The 20,668-nt window shown below is 44.7% G+C and overlaps 1 protein-coding gene across 3 annotated transcripts in view; it reads left to right on the forward strand.

Moving 5' to 3' along the window:
* The window catches only part of LOC122924813 (phospholipid-transporting ATPase ID-like), a 156,405-nt gene that overhangs the window by 120,442 nt on the left and 15,295 nt on the right, over positions 1-20,668 (forward strand). For all 3 annotated transcript variants that reach the window (XM_044276263.1, XM_044276262.1, XM_044276264.1), the window contains 7 exons: positions 17-105; positions 1,344-1,540; positions 2,530-2,738; positions 3,446-3,489; positions 4,213-4,378; positions 19,155-19,343; positions 20,252-20,367. In XM_044276263.1, coding sequence (XP_044132198.1) covers positions 17-105; positions 1,344-1,540; positions 2,530-2,738; positions 3,446-3,489; positions 4,213-4,378; positions 19,155-19,343; positions 20,252-20,367 — 1,010 coding nt within the window. The remainder of the gene's footprint in view (positions 1-16; positions 106-1,343; positions 1,541-2,529; positions 2,739-3,445; positions 3,490-4,212; positions 4,379-19,154; positions 19,344-20,251; positions 20,368-20,668) is intronic.

Here is a 20,668-nt window from a genome sequence, read left to right on the forward strand (position 1 = left end):
ATTTTCCTCATTTTAGGACCTGACACGAAACTGATGCAGAACAGTGGCCGGACCACCCTAAAAAGGACCAGCATTGACCGACTCATGAATATCCTTGTCCTCTGGGTAGGTTTCTTATGATGAGGTGCTAATTTCATTGAAATATGTATTTTGCCATCACATGCAATGGTTCATCTAAGCCTACTGGACCCATTGCAAAAATATTGGCACCCCCTCCCCGTAGTGTGTACGAATGAGTTATGAAGATGGCTGCAGCATACACTATTCAATGATATTGAAGTTTGGGAGCTTGCCCCGGCCGGTGGCGATATACTCCCGTTACCTTTTGCTTGCGCTCACGTCTGAGCGGGTGACGTCACCACATGTACTCGAAACGCGTAGGAGGTTAGACCCTGACGAAGAGTACTGCATGTACTCGAAACACGTAGGAGGTTAGACCCTCACTGCCATCCGTAGTTCACTTGCGGTGACGTCACCCGCTCAGACGTGAGCGCAAGCAAAAGGTAACGGGAGTATATCGCCACCGGCCGGGGCAAACTCCCAAACTTCAATATCATTAAATAGTCTATGCTGCAGCCATCTTCCCTTGGATCCGCTCTCCCTGTTTGCCCCACATACAGAAGAGAAGTGAGGACCGCCGCACGATACATTACCACAGCGCGTACATCTATGTCAAGGTAGGACTGAGATATATATAGATGTCAATGCGGGTTTGTATATCTGTGTGATAAGGAGGAAGGTGGTGACAAGTTGGCTATCTATTTATTGCAGAGTAAGCGCGCAGGGTTGCATTGCATTAAAATATTAGTTTTTTATAAATATATTCCCAAATACCTTTCATAAGTTATAATGGCTCGTTTTGTCTGGGGAGCAATCAGGAGAAATAAAATGTCCGTCCTCCTATTAGTACACACAAAAAAACCTGTCCTAATCACACAGCCACATCCCCACCTCCTCTCTGTACTTCATGTCTCCTCATGAACTCCATTCCTACAGAGATTCAGCTGAAGATCATATTAAACTGTATTCAGGACCTTAACATCTGACAGTTAGAGCAGAGAGGAGGATGAGGCAGCTCTTCAGTGCTCTGAAGTAACTTGTCCTCCTGTGTGATTAGGACAGGTTTTGTGTGCACTAATAGGACGGCAGACATTTTATTTCTCCTCATCATTGCTCCCCAAAGAAAACACGCCATTATAACTAATGAAAGGAATTTGGGAATTTATTTATAATAAAGTAATATTTATGTATTTTCATTTTCTTAATTCCTGGAATTTCCAGGAATGTCCATACATAAAGGGGCTTTTAGGGCCTAATATTTCTTCTCTGGATTGTTTTCACAGATCTTTGGCTTCCTGGCGTTTATGTGCATTATCCAGGCTATTGGGAATGCAATTTGGGAAAGCAAACAGGGCTACTACTTCCAGGTGTATCTTCCATGGGCAGAAGGTGTCAACAACGCAGCCTTCTCCGGGTTCCTCATGTTCTGGTCATATGTCATTATCCTCAATACCGTGGTGCCTATTTCACTCTATGTTAGGTAGGACTTTTATCTACCAATTTTCTATCCATTGCAAACACATACACAGTGGTTTATTCATGTATTGTATTGAGGCCCAGATAGTCTAGTGTTTTTTTTTTACTTAGTGGACAGAGTCATCAAGCACCTTTGAGGGTCAATTTACTCTATCTTGGCTAATTTCTGTTTCTTTTTAATTTTCTTCTTTCTCTGATATATCTACTTGTGGATCTGCAGGTTCGGAGCTCTGTTCTCTTTGAAGCTGATGTCTCTTTTCTCTATGCTACAGCCTGTATCTCCTCCTCTTCCGTCTCATATAGCTGTGCAAGCTGTAAGTTCTTAGAAAATGCAGCTTGTGGTCTCCCATGGACATATAGCATGCTGAGTATGAATAACACTATTTTGCACTGAGCACTCAAGCCTCTTAGTCCTCAGGAGGAGGTTATCAAGGAAGTAACAAATTAGTACAAAGTCAGACTACATACATACGTTGCTTTTTTTTGATGAGCCAACTTTAATGTTTTTCCCTTCTGGACAACCCGCAGTATACTTCAACCACCTGCAAGATGAGTTGAATACCAACTTATTGGTGCCTTCAGCAATTATCTGGCATTGCTGCGGGGAGTTTCTGGCATGACCACATTTCTGAAGTGGCAGCTAAATAGAGAACATGGAGGTTATTTAGTAAAACTGGCCTTCTAGAAGCTGGTCTTAATAAAGCCCCATTGCTGGCAGTGGATCGCCGAATTTATGAAGAGGCGCTGGCTTCTCCATAACTTCGGTGAATCCACCACCGCTTCTAAATGTAAGCCAGCTTCCTTGCTGTCTTACATTTAAACAATTTTTGACACCTAAAACAGGCGTAGAAAATGATGAATGAAACTGTTCTGCCAGCCGGTCCTCTTCCCCGCCCATGCCACAGTTGAATATTGGCAATTTACACTGCGTTGTGGAAGAAATGATGTGGATGTCATCTTGGAAACCGCTCTTAATTGTCTCTTTGTCGTCAGTGTTGAAATCATTCGTCTTGGAAACAGCTTCTATATCAATTGGGACCGTAAGATGTATTACCCAAAAAAGGACACTCCAGCAGAAGCTCGCACCACCACCCTCAATGAAGAGCTGGGCCAGATAAAATACATCTTCTCCGACAAGACTGGGACTCTCACTCAGAACATCATGACCTTCAATAAGTGTTCTATAAACGGCAATTCATATGGTGAGTGGGGCTTCCAGCCGGGTTATCTTATTTTGATACCACCATTTCCTGAGTTTTCAGGTCTTGACATGGTTGTTTGGAAGAAGTATCCTGAACAAAGGTTTTAAAGTTGTGTGTAGCCAATACTAGATACCGATCAAATCAAAACCTAACTATAGTCGGTCTATCCAAAACCTTCTCAGTACACAGACACAAAACTTATAATGTCTTGTGTTCTTTTGCACCTAAGGTGGAAAAGAAGTATCTTGTGCAGCAAATAGAACATGTATCAGCTAGAAGTATCTTGAATTTCCTGGTTCTGGTGTTATACCAAGGCCCCCCATCTGACCTCCTTTGACTAATGCCACCATATCTAATGATGACAGACCATACAGAATTTATATAACCTATTAAATATGTTTATTTGTAAAGCTTAGTCCAGCATGATTGTATTTGTGGGCACTACTGGGCACCAGAACAGATGAGCTGTGACAACCTGGAATTCAACTTCATTAAAATTTGAGGGGTTGTTCATAACCCATTCTGCTTTCATCTTTGAGTACTACGTCCACTTGTAGTTTTTGAACCCCTTCTGTTTTTGTGTTCCCCCCCTCCCAATCTTTACAGTAGGCAACTTTTAGTCCTTCTACCCCCGTGCTCTCCATATTGTTTATTTCAGATTTAACAAATACCTCTATAGTACTAATATTATATTTTTTTACTTGCAGGTGATGTATTTGACTATGCAGGAAATAGACTGGAAATAAATGAGGTACATATAGTTGTTCAGAATTTGCAATTCTTACCAAATGTGGGTAATGTGTCAAAAAACAATAATTACTTTTTAAAAGGGAACATTCTCTGTTGTTGATGAGTATGTCCACCTTTCAACATCGTTTTACACTTTATATACACCGATCAGCCATAGCCTTAAAACCACTGTGGGTGTGGTGCATAACACCCTCATGAAGTGGACGCTAGTTGCCCCATAATAACATAAAAATCCTTCCTGACTGTATTCCTTCCAGACTATTGGTGTTCGATACTACAGGACACCTTCAAAGATCTTGTGGAGTCCGTTCCTCGATGGGTTAAAGAAGTTTTGATGGCACAAGGAGAACCTACACAATAGTATGTGTAATATACAATAATGTTATGGCTGATTAGTGTATATACAGAGCTGCATTCACTATTCTACAGGCTTTAGAGCGGAAATATGAATCTCCTGCTTGCTTAGTGTCTGTATACAGTTTTCCCTGGTGATCTGCATTCCAGGAAGTGTCCTCTTAAGCACTGTACTGTAGGAAAAACAAACTGTTCCCCCTGAATTATAGCTGGGGGTTAACTAATATCTGGTTTAGGTGGACTACCAGCAGACATATTGTCAGAGTTCTTCTCCATTGCTCCTTCTCTGTTACTTTGGTCTTTCTCTTGCCCCAACAGATGCATCTCAGACTCTGAGACCCTTAATTAACCAATCTCTTCTACATCTCAGTACACAGAAAAGGTGGACTTTTCCTTCAACCCTCTGGCCGATCCCAAGTTCTTTTTTCACGATCACAGATTGGTGGAATCAGTGAAGATGGAAGACACGGCCACACACGAGTTCTTCCGGCTTCTGGCATTGTGTCACACTGCGATGTGTGAGGAGAAAAAACAAGGTGAGACAGAGGCACCGGGACCTGGTTCCTCTTCACCACCCCAAGATATCCACAAATTTACACTTTATTATGGAAAGATTTTATAATAACTTACTTGGAGATACCTTGGAGAGTTCTTCCTAGATGTGGATGGGTTGAAACTTTGTTTACCTGCCGCAGCTATGTTAGTCCTGCTAGAGGAGCTCAGAGGGTCAGAAGATTATTCCTACAGCCCTTGTTCTGCAATGGACACTTGTGATGCAGGACCTCCTTCTTCTATTTGTACTCTAGTCCATGGCCTACAGCAGTGTTGCCTGTCTAACATAACCAAGCTCTTAAAAATTTGTTTATCTAGGGGTGTCTGTGGTTTTGCTTGCTGTGCCCCCAGCATGGGGCTGGGGCTGCCCTTGAGCACCACTGTTGATGAGCACTGATCAGTAGAAAGGTGAGGGAGTATTTTGTAACTTTAATGTAGGAGAGGGCTTGTTTTATAGAGCAACAGTAGGGCTCATCGCTTGCCCTTTTTTAGACAGTTATTCTTATAATTTTACCCATTTTAATACCACCATATAGTGACTATATATATATGTGTATACTAGCAGAAGGACCCGGCTTCGCACAGGTATATTTAATCTATTTCATTTGATGTTTGTGTGTGTCGTTAAAAGATATTGACAGTATCCACTATAACAGTGACATCTACAGTAACCCGCCCCCTTAACAGTGACCTCCACAGCCCGCCACCCCTTAACACTGACCCCCCCCCCCAACAGTGCCCCTTCTCCTTAAAAATGGGACCTCCACAGCAGCCCACCCCCTTAACTTTGACCTTCACAGCAGCCTGCCCCTTTAACAGTGAGTTCCATAGCACCCCGCCCCTTTACAGTGACCGCCACAGTAGCATGCCCCCTTAACAGTAACATCCACAGCGCCCTCCCCTTTAACAGTGACCTCCACAACGCAGCGGCCGCCCCTTTATTAGTGACCTCCACAGTACCCCGTCTCGTTAACAGTGATTTCCACAATAAAATTCACAGTGGGCAAAACCTAAAACATAACTTTTATTATTAGATAATATGCTAACAAACGGCTCATTTTAGGGCCACAATATACCACGCATGTGTAACACAATCTGACCCAAAAAAATGAAAAATATAAGAAAAAACTGGTATAAAATTAAGGGCACTACTCCTAATCAGCATACAGGAATACTGAGACTCTGGGAGAGGGGAGGGGGGGAATGTGTCCCTGAACTGTCCCTTGTATAGCCTCAGCCCAGAGGTACGTCTTGATGGTAGAAGCACTCTGTCCCCATACCTAATGCTATTGTGCCCTTTACAAATCCTTATTGTGGGTAGATATATAACAGTCCCGGTTCCCGACGCGTTTCCCCTCCAAATATACAAAGAAGGTTCATCAGGGGACTCAAACCAAATAGATTATGTATATAGATGTATAAAGATAGGGATATAAAGATGTGCTAATATGGAAATCCCTATCAAGATCATCCGCCCTAACACAGATTATGCCAAAAGGTTTATAAAATGTATAATTACATAGTACGTAGATTCAAAGTGATAATTCAGCGTACAACTTAGGAAACAATCCCCAAATAAACGCAAACTACCTATGGCACAGAAGTGAGTCAAACACTGATTAGGCATATAGACCAAGACATGAATTAGATACACTCACATAAGTCATTCAGCCAGGACTAGGGGATCTCCATAGATCGCGATGTTAGTGGCACTAATGGGGAAAAGATCCCAATTTAAATAGATAGATGTAGACTAATCAACCAATGCGGTTGGTTCCAGTCACAATGTGAATCTAAGATACTGCTCACTTATTGGTAACAAGGGGCTCCCCCCATATGTCCAGCGTGCACTCCATCTCCCATGAAGACAGGAGACTGTGGAGCGCAAAGCGTCAAGGCAGATCTCACGCGACTTCCGGTCACGTGGTGCATGTCACCTGACACAAAGCGTTCCACCGATGCGTTCCAGGTCAGACAACCGGAGAATCAGGCCTATAGGGCAAATTAGTTTTTTGGGGATAATTGAATAAACTCTGCATAATAAAAGGATGATGGGGGGGGGGGGGGGGTCCCTAGTCCCTAGTTAAGTCCCTAGTTTTTAAAGTATATAAAAACTATAACAATAAATACCATTTTACGCCAATTCAGCGATAATTTAATGAAGATAACCCCCCCATAATTAATACACCCATATATATAACAGATATAAATTTATACAAAAATTGAAAAATAATCAGAAACAGAACAAAGACACTTTTCGCATCAATGTATGGTTTTTAGTCTAAATACTGATTGAGGGGTGCTATATACCAATTTCCGCCAAATACTGATTGAGGGGTACTATTGCTATATACCTTCTTCCACCAAATACTGATTGAGGGCTGCGATACACCTGCTTCCACAAAATACTGATTGAGGGGTGCCATATACCTGTTTCAGCCAAATACTGATTGAGGGATGCCATATACCTGTTTCTGCCAAATACTGATTGAGGGGTGCCATATACCTGTTTCCGCCAAATACTGATTGAGGGATGCTATATACCTGTTTCCGCAAAATACTGATTGAGGGGTGCCATATATCTTCTTCCACAAAATACTGATTGAGGGGTGCTATTGCTATATACCGTCTTCCACCAAATACTGATTGATGGCTGTGATATACAATCTAGAAAAATCTAGAAGAACATGTAGTGTTGGCAACAGAATCCTTCCATATGCACAAGACGGAGAAGAATAGGGAAAATATGCAAAGAGCCACACAAATATATGCTAAGTTTTTATTGGATAAGGCCCAACAGAACCTTTTTTTTAAGGGGCAAAAATACTTTACAGAGTCAGGGCGACCTGGTAAACTCCTTGCTAGAGTAATCTCCAATCAACAATCTAAAAAACATATAGATAAGGTCCGATTGAGTGATGGTAGGATAGTCACTTCACAGGGCCCGGTGGAGAAGGCCTTTCTTGATTACTTTGTTGATCTGTATAAAGCTGACTCCAACATTACAGATGATAAGATAGATCTTTATTTAGATAGGATCAAGTTTCCAACTATTACTGAGATGCAAAAGAAAGCACTAGAATTGGAGGTCTCAATTCAGGAACTTGAGGGAGCTATTAAACTATGCTCAACTAACTCCACCCCTGGCTCAGATGGGCTTCCATATGAATTCTATAGTAAATATGAGGACTGTATTCTTCCCAGACTATTGGAGGTCTTTGCTGAATCAACAGAGGAGGGGATGCTTCCAGACTCAATGATGGAGGCCATAATAATATTAATTCCAAAAAAAGGCAAGGACCCTTTAGATTTAGAATCCTATAGACCAATCTCACTGCTTAATGCAGATGTAAAGCTTCTTGCGAGGGTCCTGGCTACAAGGCTCTCTGGGGTCATTTCCTCCATTGTCCATCCTGATCAGAGCGGCTTTATACAAAACAAGGGTACACACCATAATCTACACCGACTCTTTTCTAATATCCAGGCCCCGGGGGGGACCGCTCGCTCCATCCTGTCATTGGATGCCTCCAAGGCCTTTGACAGGGTGGAGTGGCGCTTCCTCTGGAAGGTTCTTGTTAAGATGGGCTTTGGGGAAAAATTTATACGTACTCTTAGGTTGCTGTATAGATCCCCAAGGGCAAAACTGAGTCTCAATGGAATTCTGAGTAGTAGTATTGATTTAAACAGAGGCACCCGACAGGGTTGCCCACTATCTCCCCTGTTATTCGATATTTATATCGAGCCCCTTGCGTTGGCCATTAGGCAGGATGACCAGATTAAAGGATTTGGTACCCTAGGAACACAGGACCGCATCTCACTATATGCAGATGATGTCCTGTTTTTTATAGACCATACGGAAACCATTCTTCCTAGGATTATTCAAATGGTTAACGCATTTGGTGAGGTATCTGGTCTCCGAATAAACTGGGCAAAAACTAGTCTGCTCCCAATAGATCCCCTGCCACAAAAGGAGGTTCCTGCTACACAGTTGGATATTGTTGATACTATTCAATACTTGGGTTTGACTATATCGCCTCGGGTTGAAAATTTTGTACAACTCAATCTGATCCCCACAATGGTAAAGATCAGAGCTAAAATAGGAATCTGGCTGAAACTTCCCCTATCCAGAGCTGATCGAGTTTCACTAGTTAAAATGGTGATATTACCACAATTTCTTTACGTGCTCAGGAATACACCAATTTGGATACAAGACAAACACTTTAAACTCATGGAAAGAATAATTAATGATTTAATATGGGGAAGAAAGCGAGTGCGAATTAAGCTTGAATACTTGTATAAATCAGTGGAGTGGGGGGGTTTAAATCTCCCCTACTTTAAAGGGTATTTTATTGCAGCCCAGCTATTGAGGTGTTATGAATCAGAGGACAGTGCACTCCTGGGGAAGTTGGTAACTAGCCACGCTCATAACAATATTTTTACCTTGTTGGAATCCGGCCTTTTGAAGAGCTACGAGCAAGGCTATAAAGAGACTATAAATCTACTCCTGAAAGTGTGGGCTACAACTAGGACATGGTTGAAGGTTAGGGGTTCACTCACATTTACGCCTCTTTGGCACAATTTCTATTTACAAAGGTTAGATGATATTGCAGCTGACACATTTTGGCAGAAGAATAAAATATTATATATTTCACAGGTAGTTAAAGATAGAGAAATTAAATCCTTTATAGAAATGACACATAATATAAGAAATCTCTCATGGTTTAGGTATTTTCAATTGCGATCTGTACTATCCAGTTTGGACGATAAACGTCTGCTGGATATAGATAATTTATCTTTTCTGAATGATTGGGTAGGGGGTACACTTCCTAGAACTAAGATTTCCAATATATATAAGTTATTAATTAAGGCACGGCTTAGTGATACACAATCACCAGGACAAAAAGCATGGGAAGCGGACTGCCCGCATTTGCGAGTAGAAGGGTGGGAGAATATTTTTGGGAATCTGACTTCAGTATCCCAGAACTTTAACCATGTTCTAATACAATTTTACATTTCCCATAGACTATACATTACCCCCCTATGGATGAATAAATGCGGGTTGAGAGCCACGTCCAACTGCCCCAAATGTGATATTGTAGGAGCAGACTTCCTCCACATGATTTGGACTTGTCCAGAACTTGTAAAATACTGGAATAGTATTAATAATTGTATTATCCATAAACTAAAAATTCGAATTCCTTTTGAACCTCATGTATTCGTGCTTAACGACTTTTCCAAATTAAAAAATCACAAGTATCAAAAGATCTTTCTGAGCAGAATATTGTTGTTGGCTAGAGTTCTGATCAGTCGGACCTGGTTTGCCCGATCCACTCCAGACATAAATATATGGATAAATTTAACTGATAAGGTAAAAAATTACGAGAAAATTATATATAAACGGAGGGAAGTTGAGGACCAGTGGAATAGGATATGGGGTGGCTGGAAGATTGATTGACTAACTGAGGTCACGTGGGTTTGTTTATGGGGGTCCTACCTTGACGCACCACAGACTAGGGGGGAGGGAGGGGTGGGTTTTTTCTAAATGCAACCAAAAGAGGAACTGACTACATTTAAATTTATCTATATTTGGTTGGGTTATTAATAATTGAGGGGTTGCAAAAAATTTTGCTGTTAATGCTTTGTAATTTTCCCAATAAATTCTTTTAAAAGAAAAAAAAAAAAAAAAAATATACCTGTTTCTGCCAAATACTGATTGAGGGGTGCCATATACCTGTTTCCGCCAAATACTGATTGAGGGATGCTATATACCTGTTTCTGCCAAATACTGATTGAGGGGTGCCATATACCTGTTTCCGCCAAATACTGATTGAGGGATGCTATATACCTGTTTCCGCAAAATACTGATTGAGGGGTGCCATATATCTTCTTCCACAAAATACTGATTGAGGGGTGCTATTGCTATATACCGTCTTCCACCAAATACTGATTGATGGCTGTGATATACATTCCACAAATACTGCTCTTCTCTACGGACTTAGGCAGAGGAAGAGGCAGACCGTTCCGCAGGGATGGTAGGGGTCGGGCAGGTGCACCAGGCCGGAGCCTAAGTGAGAAGTTGGAGAAGGCGCATGCGATAACTTCAAAGGGCGCACCAGAATTGGTTGAGTGGCTCACTCAGCCTTCAGCTTCTGCACCTCCTCATCCTCTGTATCTGCACCCTCCTCACTGCTGTGTGCACCCCCAAAGATAGGCTTCCGTGGCCCAAATGTTAGAGCGTAAAAAAATGATGATGCCAGATAATCCTCTTGCCCAACGGCTAACCGCTGGCTTGTCGGAACTGCTAGCCCGCCAACTACTGCCATATAAATTGGTGGACTCGGAGGCCCTTACAAAATTTGTGGCCGATGGCCACCGCAATGGAAGGTCCCCGGAAGGAAATATTTTTCCCAGAAAGGCATCCCTGAACTATATGGCCACGTTCAGCAGCAATTTAATATATGTCTGGCACACAGTGTCGGTGTCAAGATACATCTGACCACAGACACATGGTCTAGCAAACACGGGCAGGGAAGGTACATAACTTTTACTGCCCACTGGGTGAACCTTCTGACGGCCGTCAAGCATGTAACCCGTGGCACCCTTGTGGATTTGGTGTTATCGCCACGGATTGCATGCAGGCCTGCCTCTTCTTCTCCTCCTACTCCATCCTCCATCTCCTCCTCGGCTGACTCCTCCTTTTCCACTGCTACCGCCTCTTCCACTGTGCCCCCCCAAGCTCCCCAGAACCTATTCGACATCCCAGGTAAGACGTTGCCATGCTGTGCTGTGGCTGTTGTGCCTGGAAGCCAAGAACCACACCGATCCTGCACTGCTTTCAGCTCTGCGGTCACAGGCCGATCAGTGGCTAACCTCACTCAATTTGACAGTTGGTAAAGGGGTGTGTGACAATGGTGCCAATCTGCTGAGCGCGCTGAAACAAGGCAAAATGACACACGTGCCGTGCATGGCACACGTCATGAACTTAGTCGTGCAGCGATTCGTTGCCAAATACCCCGGGGTCCAGGACGTCTTGCGGCAGGCCAGGAAAATCTCTGGCCATTTTAGAAGGTCTTACACGGCCATGGCTCGTCTTGCTGACGTTCAGCAGCAACATCACTTGCCCGTCAGACGTCTGATTTGTGACTGCCCGACGCACTGGAACTCCACCTTCTATATGCTTGATAGTCTGCTCCAGCAGAAACGTGCCGTTAACGACTACCTGTACGAACTCTGCGGCAGCACAGGTTCTGGGGAGCTTGGTTTCTTTTCACCGCGCCAGTGGCAAGCTGTCGAGGAGAAGGAGCTGGAAGATGAGGAAGTCGCAATACTGAATGAATTCCCAGGGAGGCTACTCCATCTGAGACAAGTCAGCAGGAGTCTGAAGAGGAGTCAGAGGAGGATGGTGGCTGGGGGGGGGGGGGGGGAGGAGCAAAAAGAGCAGACTTTAAAATTAGCAGGGATCCCTGGTGTTGTCCGTGGCTGGGGGGAGGAGACCGAGGACGACATTCTCCTGGGCGATAAGCAGGAGCCAGGAAGCTCCACCACTTCCAATTTAGTGCAAATGGGGGCCTTAATGCTCCAGTGTTTGAAGAGGGACCCCCGTATGAAAAGCATAAAGGTCAAGGACCTGTACTGGGTGGCAATGTACTTAGACCTCCGGTACAAACACAAAATGGCAGACATGTTACCAGCATCACAGAGGGCTGTCAGAATGCAGCATTTCCAGGCCTTGCTGCGAAAGATGCTGCATTCTGCTGTTGCGGGCACTGGCAGCGGAATTTCCACCCACAGAGAAACAGGTGCGGGTACCAATCTTACCGCCTGCAAAAAGAGGGTGGTTTGAAGATGTGTTGGTCACTTCAGATATGAGATCATTCTTGCAGCCAACCCATCGACAGCCGCCCTCCGGATCCAGCCTCAGGGAACGCCCAGACCGTCAGGTGTCCAACTACATCGGGTTAACGGCTGATCTGGATGCTCTGAGAAGCGAGGAACCCCTTGATTACTGGGTGTGCAGGCTTGACCTGTGGCCAGAGCTGGCACAATTTTCCCCTCGTTGAGTGTCCTGTCCAAAAGGACGTTCAGCGCAGCAGGGGGAATCGTGACCTATAAGCGCACTCGCCTAGCTTACGACAGTGTGGACTATCTCACATTAAAAACAATTAATGAGGCATGGATCTCGGAGGAATTCAACACCTTTGATGACCACGTGTAATTGAATTTCCTCATGCCAGCCCACACATATTCGCCACCACCCAGAACAAAGAATGGTCCTATGTACCGTATTTTTCGCCGTATAAGACGCACTTTTTCTTCCCCCAAAATGGGGGAGAAATGCCCCTGCGTCTTATACGGCGAATGCAGTCAGTTTTACATCGCTGGATGCGATGTAAAGCGAGCGGGGACTCGGGGAGGGACTGGGAGGAGGAGCTGGGGCCGGCAATAGCGGCGGGGCGGTGCAGTCACTGTACTAAAGGCCCGCCCCGCCGCTCCGGTGTACTAATAAAATGTCATATTCAATTAATGGTTACTAAATATGCCCCTTTATGCCTAATGGTACCTTAAATCCTAAGCGCATCCGTACAATGCAGGCCGGGCGGGCGGCAGCGTAACTCCCTGATGTCACGTGCCTGCACCGCCTACTTTATGAATGAAGCAGGCGGCGCAGGCAAGTGACGTCAGTGAGTGACGCGCCGCGCCGGCTGCCCGGCCTGCCGGCATTGTACTGAAGCGCTTCGGATTTAAGGTACTTTTAGGAATAAAGAGGCATATTTAAAAACTATTAATTGAATAAGACATATGATATTAGTATACAGGAGCGGCGGGGGATCTGTGGATGGCACAGTTATGGGCTGGGAGGGTCTGTGGATGACACATGTCTAACAGTGCCATCCACAGATCCCCCCCTGTAACAGTGCCAGCCACAGATCCCCCTGTCATCCACAGTTCCCCCCTAACAGTGTCCGTCATCCACAGTTCCCCCCTAACAGTGTCCGTCATCCACAGTTCCCCCCATAACAGTGTCCGTCATCCACAGTTCCCCCCATAACAGTGTCCGTCATCCACAGATCCCCCCATAAGTGTCCGTCATCCACAGATCCCCCCATAACAGTGTCAGTCATCCACAGATCCCCCCATAACAGTGTCCGTCATCTACAGATCCCCCCATAACAGTGTCCGTCATCCACAGATCCCCCCATAACAGTGTCCGTCATCCACAGATCCCCAGTAATAGTGCCATCCACAGACCACCTAGTTCCAAACCCACAGCACACCTTTTGGTTAAAAATATTTTTTTTCTTATTTTCCTCCCCAAAAACCTAGGTGCGTCTTATACGCCGGTGCGTCTTATACGGCGAAAAATACGGTATATACAGCGGGCATAAAAGGCCTTTTATGTCAGGTGAATGCCTAATTTTTGGGGCCTATACTGGCTGACAGTTACATATTTATCCTGTGACCGCCTAATGCACCTCCAGCCACAGAATCCAAAGTTTTTTGCTGTCAAGTGAATGCCTATTGCCTAATTTTTGGGGCCTATACTGACCGACAGTTAAATTTTTATTATCTATAGCAACATAATCACACCCCGATCTCACTCCTCTGCCTCTCATTATGGTGGAGTATGAACCGCATTCACCATAAGGACCTTCTAATGTCACAGGGTCATGTTACTGTGCCCCCCCACCCCGTACTGCGCCCCTCACCCTGTACTGTGCCCCCTTATACTGTGCATTGTGCTCTCTTACCACACCCTGTGCAGTGCCCCTAGTCATTCCCTGTACTGTGCCCTCTTATACCCTTTTATCCGGTCACGGTATGGCGGTGTTATTCGGTCACTGTACAGAGGTGTTATCCGTTCAATGTATGGCGGTGGTATCCAATAACTGGATGGCCATAACTGTATCCCTTTCCCTGCCCACGCCATCCTTTTTTAGACCTGGCATGAGTGGGAAAAATATGCAGATTGTGGTGCTAAGGACCTTTGCGCCACAATCTGTGCCAGAAATACGCCTAACACAGACGTATTTCTATATAATAAATGACCACCAAATTGTATTATTATTCGGGGGTAGGGCTAATATCTTTATATTATATAGATTCTAGTCTATTATACTGGGCCCTGTATTTCGCAGTAGAAAACGATTCTTGGGAAACACGGTCCTCATCCCTGACCACCAGGACCAGGTAGCGCTCTGTCAGTACATGGCGGCCTCCCCTCTCTGCCACACTGCTCCACTGTGTACTGGTGCTTATTCTGACACTAGGGATGGGTTCACATCCTATTTTTGCCATCCATTTAATGCAAACCAAAAATGGATGCGTTAACAGATGCCTCAGACTGATGCCGTACAGGGGCGTCCGTTCACCTTACAGTTCCATGGTAGAAACATGTTTTACGTTAACGTATGCATTTTTTTAATGGACACTGCCGGATACAAAAACGTGGAGTGCTGCACATTTGTATACATCAAACCGAAATAACATTTTTCTAGGCTCCAGCAGGGCACATTTTTGAGAGTTCCCCTGATTAAAATACATATTTTTTGTGGGAATTTGTGCCGACGATCCCCCTCTGGTATGTCACTGTCCATGTTGTGGGACTATTTCTGTACTTTTAGTAAGTGTTTGCTGGCTGCAAATATCGCCTGCCATTAAAGTGGGCAAAATAGCATTAGGTACAGGGAAAGAGTGCTTTTACCACCAAGACGTACCTCTGGACTGAGGCTATACATGGGAGAGTTCAGGGACAGATTTCCCCTCTCTCAGAGTCTCAGTATCCCTGTATGCTGATTAGGAGTAGTGCCCTTATTTTATACTAGTTTTTTTCTTATTATTTTCATTTTTTTTTGGTCAGGTGGTGTTACACATGCGTGGTATATTGTGGCCCTAAAAGGAGCCGTTTTTTTGCATAATATCTAATATTAAAAGTTATGTTTTAGGTTTTGCCCACTATGAATTCTATGTAATACTAGCATTACCTACCTAGGAGACCTACTGTATATCACAGTTCTTCTTTGTTATGTTTTTCCACAATATCCCGCCCCTTTAACTGTGACCTCCACAGAGCTCCGCTTCCTTAAAATGAGACCTCCACAACACCCCGCCCCCTTAACAGTGACCTCTACAGCACCCCACCCCTTTAACAGTGACCTCCACAGTTTCTCACCCCCTTAACAGTGACCTCCACAGCGGCCCAACCCTTTAATAGTGAACTCCACAGCGGCCCCCCTTTATTAGTGACCTCCACAGTACCCCATCTCCTTAACAGTGATTTCCACAACACCCCGTCCCCTTAACTGTGGCCTCTACAGCAATCTTCCTCGTAACACTGTCCTCTATAGCGGACCATCCCCTTAACTGTGACTTCCACAGCACTCCGCTCCCGTAACCGTGTCATCCACAGCGCCCTGCCCCTTTAAAGCTGACCTACAGCAGTGAAGAAAAATGGCTGGGTTGTTATGGAAACCTATTTTTGCCATCCATTTAATGCATACCAAAAATGTATGCGTTAACAGATGCCTCAGACTGATGCCGTACAGTGGCGTCCGTTCACCTTACAGTTCCATGGTAGAAACATGTTTTACGGTTGTTATGGAAACCTGGAGTAAAATTGTGTTCATGTGGAGACTAAGGGCCTGCGAGCTTCTATTGACTGATAAGGGTCATGTGACCGTGTGTATGGCAGTTGGGATATGAGGAGAAAGACCTCCAGGCTTCTATTGGCTAATGTAGGTCATGTGATGGTGCCATATTAGAATTTTTTGGGGGAATATCTCAGGAACGGTACGTCTTAGAGAGCTGTGACCTAGTCTAAAACCTTCCCGGACACCTGATGTACCTGTGTGCCAAATTTCGCGATTGTAAATGCAACGGTCCGGATTCCTGTAACAGACATACATACACACACACACACAGCTTTATATAATAAATAGTGTTCAGAAAAGGGCCCACATAATACTGCCATATAGTTCCCATTAGGGCTGCAACGATTAATCAACTTTATCGATAATATTCAATAACGGGATTCGTTGTCGACGTATCCAGTTATCGAATAATCGCACATTCGTTGCTATGCGGGCGGGCGGTTTACTTTAAATCACTGCATCTTTATTTTACCTTACAATGAAGCTCCAGTAACAGGCAGAGCGGACGGCGGCGTAACGTCACTTACTCACGTGACGCTTCTGCTCCGCCTCCTTCATTCATAAAGTGGGCGGAGCAGGTGCGTGAGTGAGTGATGTTACGCTGCCGCCCTCTCTGCCTGTTACTGGAGCTTCATTTAAAGGTAATAAAGATGCCCTGATGCTGAGTAAAAGTTACTGCCGGAATAGTCTGCTGTAAGCAGCGGGGCCGGGGCTGTTATGGGGAGGGGGATCTGTGTATGGCACTGCTATGGGGAGGGGGATCTGTGTATGGCACTGTTATGGGGAGGGGGGATCTGTGTATGGCACTGTTATGGGGAGGGGGGATCTGTGTATGGCACTGTTATGGGGAGGGGGATCTGTGTATGGCACTGTTATGGGGAGGGGGATCTATGGATGACACATATAGCATAAGATGCTATATAGTGTCATCCACACATCCCCCCTCCCCATAACAGTGCACAAATCCCCCTCCCCATAACAGTGCCACCCACAGATCCCCTCCATAACACTGCCACCCACAGATCCCCTCCATAACAGTGCCATCCACAGATCCCCCATAACAGTGCCATCCACAGACCCCCCCATAGCAGTGCCATCCACAGACCCCCCCATAGCAGTGCCATCCACAGATCCCCCCCATAACAGTGCCATCCACAGATCCCCTCCATAACAGTGCCATCCACAGATCCCCTCCATAACAGCGCCATCCACAGATCCCCTCCATAACAGTGCCATCCACAGATCCCCTCCATAACAGTGCCATCCACAGATCCCCTCCATAACAGTGCCATCCACAGATCCCAGGGGTCAAGTCCTGGGAAAAAAAGTGTGGGAACTCACCCAAGATCCACTGCAACCCCCCCCCCCCTCCAAAAAAAAAAAAAAAAGCACAGAAAATCTAGCACGCTGTAATTTGTGTAGCTGCGGACTGAGCCAAATGTACACATTGTGATCAAAACACAATATCATAGTGCCATCCTCTCCCCCTGTCCCCTAATGTGCCAGTATCAAGTTCCTCTCTCCTACCCCCTTCATGTGCCAGTATCATGGCGCCAATAGCCCGCCTCCCCCGTGGCAGTAAAGTAACAGTCCGGTATTAAAAAAAAAAAAAAAAAAAAACACTTTTAGAAAAGTTTGTCATGGGATTCGAACTCATGACCCCTACACATCAGAGGCAAGGCATATGCCCTCACAGCTATGAAAGCTGTATAGCTAATAACTTAAAAAAAAATATATAAGACTTCTACTGTAGGTAACTTTGCCCACTGTGTATGGATGTAGCAGAGCTGGGTGTGTTGGGGCAGCTGTCATGTGTATGGTTGTACACTAGGTATCAGTACACTAGGTATAAGTAGAAGTCTTATATTTTTTTTTTTAAGCAACTACCTAGACAGCATTCATGGCTGTGAGGGTAAATGCCTTGCCTCTGATGTGTAGAGGTCGTGAGTTCGAATCCCAGGGACAAACTTTTCTTAATGATGAACTTCTAAATGATCTCCTATGTGTCAGCTGCGAAGTGACTGAACATACTCGCAGCGTATTAGGCCGACAGAAGAGATGATGTCAGTAGGGGGCGGGGCGCCATGAGAGGAGTCACAGACAGCTGTGAAGCTGGGGTGAAGCAGTGCGCTTCACCCCCTGATTTCAGCCGCGTTCTCCTGGCTTGAGGCTTGAAAGGGAACGGCGTTCCTGCCATGAAAAAAGTGCAGGAACGCCGTTCCCCCTCCACTCGACCCCTGACAGATCCCCTCCATAACAGTGCCATCCACAGATCCCCTCCATAACAGTGCCATCCACAGATCCCCCCCATAATAGTGTCATCCACAGATCCCCCCCATAACAGCGCCATCCACAGATTCCCCATAACAGTGCCACCCACAATTTGTTTTAATATGGCCTTTAAACGTAATTTTTCAAGTAAAATCATATAAACCCCTTTGTTTTGTAATTTTTGTGTTTTTTCCCGATTAATCAATTAAATTATCGACAACTAATCGATTATTCAAATAATCGTTAGCCACAGCCCTAGTTCCCATATAATACTGTAACTCTGTATCCAAATAAGATTACAATAAATGATTTGGGCCTTTTAATAAATTGAGGCCCTGGGAAATTGACAAGTTTGCCACCCTTTAAAACCAGGCGTACTATCAGGGGTGCACCACCAATGAGGCCAGGTGAGGCGATCGCCTCAGGCAGCACCAGGAAGGGGCAAGAGGGGGGCAGCAGAAGGGCCATGGGCAATGAGCGCTTTCATTGTGGTAAAGAGGTTAGGTTAAGGAATTGGCATGGGGGGAGGCGCCGTTTCAGTTTTCGCCTCAGGTATCAGAAAGGCTAAGTGCACCCCTGCCTACTATGGGACTCATATGATGGAATATCATGAAAACAAGCCCAACTAAACCATTCGCTCAGCCTTTTCCCCTAATTACCCAGCACATCCTTTTCACCCATTGTTCTATATATAACATTTGACTGCTACGTGCAAAGTGAAGACCGCCGTCCTGTGCATTGCATATTGAAGTACTGGACACTATGGACAATCCGCACTCTCCTGTATATGTGTCCAGTGGAGGGAACATCTTGCTGACATCTCATTCTGTGTCCATCTTAGGTGAACTGGTCTATCAGGCACAGTCGCCGGATGAGGGGGCGCTGGTCACTGCCGCCAGGAACTTTGGCTTTGTGTTTTACTCTCGTACCCCAGAAACCATCACAGTGGTGGAAATGGGGAAAACCAAGTTGTACGATTTATTGGCCATATTGGACTTCAACAATGAACGCAAAAGGATGTCAGTGATTGGTGAGTTCTGTGGTCAGAAGGATGGAGGGGTAACTTTTGAATATATTCTTTATTTTAAACCTTTTTTTTTATTCTAAGAGGGATTTTAAATGATGACCTTTGCTTTTTATTACAGTGTACTGGCATAAATACCTCAATCTTGGTACACATCTAAGGAGATCTTTTAGTTTTCTACTAAATTGGTGAAAAGATGTTACCCATCTAATCACCCCCTTCAGCTAATCACACCATTGGTCCGCTATGAGACTGATTTTCTGTTACAAAAATTTAATTGTGAGACATTCACATCTACTTCATTCTAATGGTGCCCCTGGTGTTTAACGTTTATAGTAAAGTCCATGTCCACCTCACTGAGGTGGACGCACATGCTTAGCTGCATCCTTCCACTTCCACCAGCTGTATCTATTGTTGGAAGCTGTGACCGTTAGAGAGAGAGCTGTGGCAAAAAGGGCATGCCTTGTGATAAAAAACATGCCCCCAAGCTATAGCAGAAAGGTCATGCCCCAGAGCTGTAGCAGAAAGGACACACCTCCTGAGATGCCAGCCTGAAGGGAATCTAGCTAAGCATTTGGAGCAATGAATGAGGAGATCTCTGGACCCATGTGAGGCACAGGGCTGGTTATAGCTTTGTTAGAAAGAGATCGTCACGTACTATATGATGTCTCAGTTTTATTTTTTAAATCGGTCATGGCATAAACCCTTTAAATCCTAAGGCATGTATATTGGTCATCCCTGTGTGGTCATCTTATTTTACAGTATATAATAAAGATGAGTAATAAGTGTTATATACTGGTATATGTAATATGTATGGTAGCGTGGAGATGTGTGATTTGAGTGACATATGAGTTGTATGCTTGTATGGACTTGATATTGGAAAAGTTGGAAAATAATCTCTCCTCTGCTTGCAGTACGAAGCCCGGAGGGCCGCCTGACCTTGTACTGTAAGGGAGCTGACACCATTGTGTATGAACTTCTTGACCGTTCCAGTGAAGACTTGAAGGAAGTAACCACTGATCATCTGAATGTGAGTTGTTATCAGTTTATGTTACACCCAACAGTTATGATCCCCGCTGATCCTACACTGGTCTATTCCATCCGAATCCATAATCATGTGCAGTAATTTTACTGCAAAAACTTCAAGTCATTCAGACGCCAAAATTCTCTATTTTGCTCTTCATATATGCTAGATGTCCATTGTCCAGAACTCTTCTTCCAAAGAAATACTATCCATTGGTTGTGTCTGGTATTACGGCAGAAAGCTGCCGCGTTTCTAATCCTGAATCTTTTTAAGTTGTAGATGGGAAAGGTCTAAAAAATGATCACCT

This window comes from Bufo gargarizans, chromosome 1, assembly GCF_014858855.1.
Source record: "Bufo gargarizans isolate SCDJY-AF-19 chromosome 1, ASM1485885v1, whole genome shotgun sequence".
NCBI classification, from domain to species: domain Eukaryota; kingdom Metazoa; phylum Chordata; class Amphibia; order Anura; family Bufonidae; genus Bufo; species Bufo gargarizans.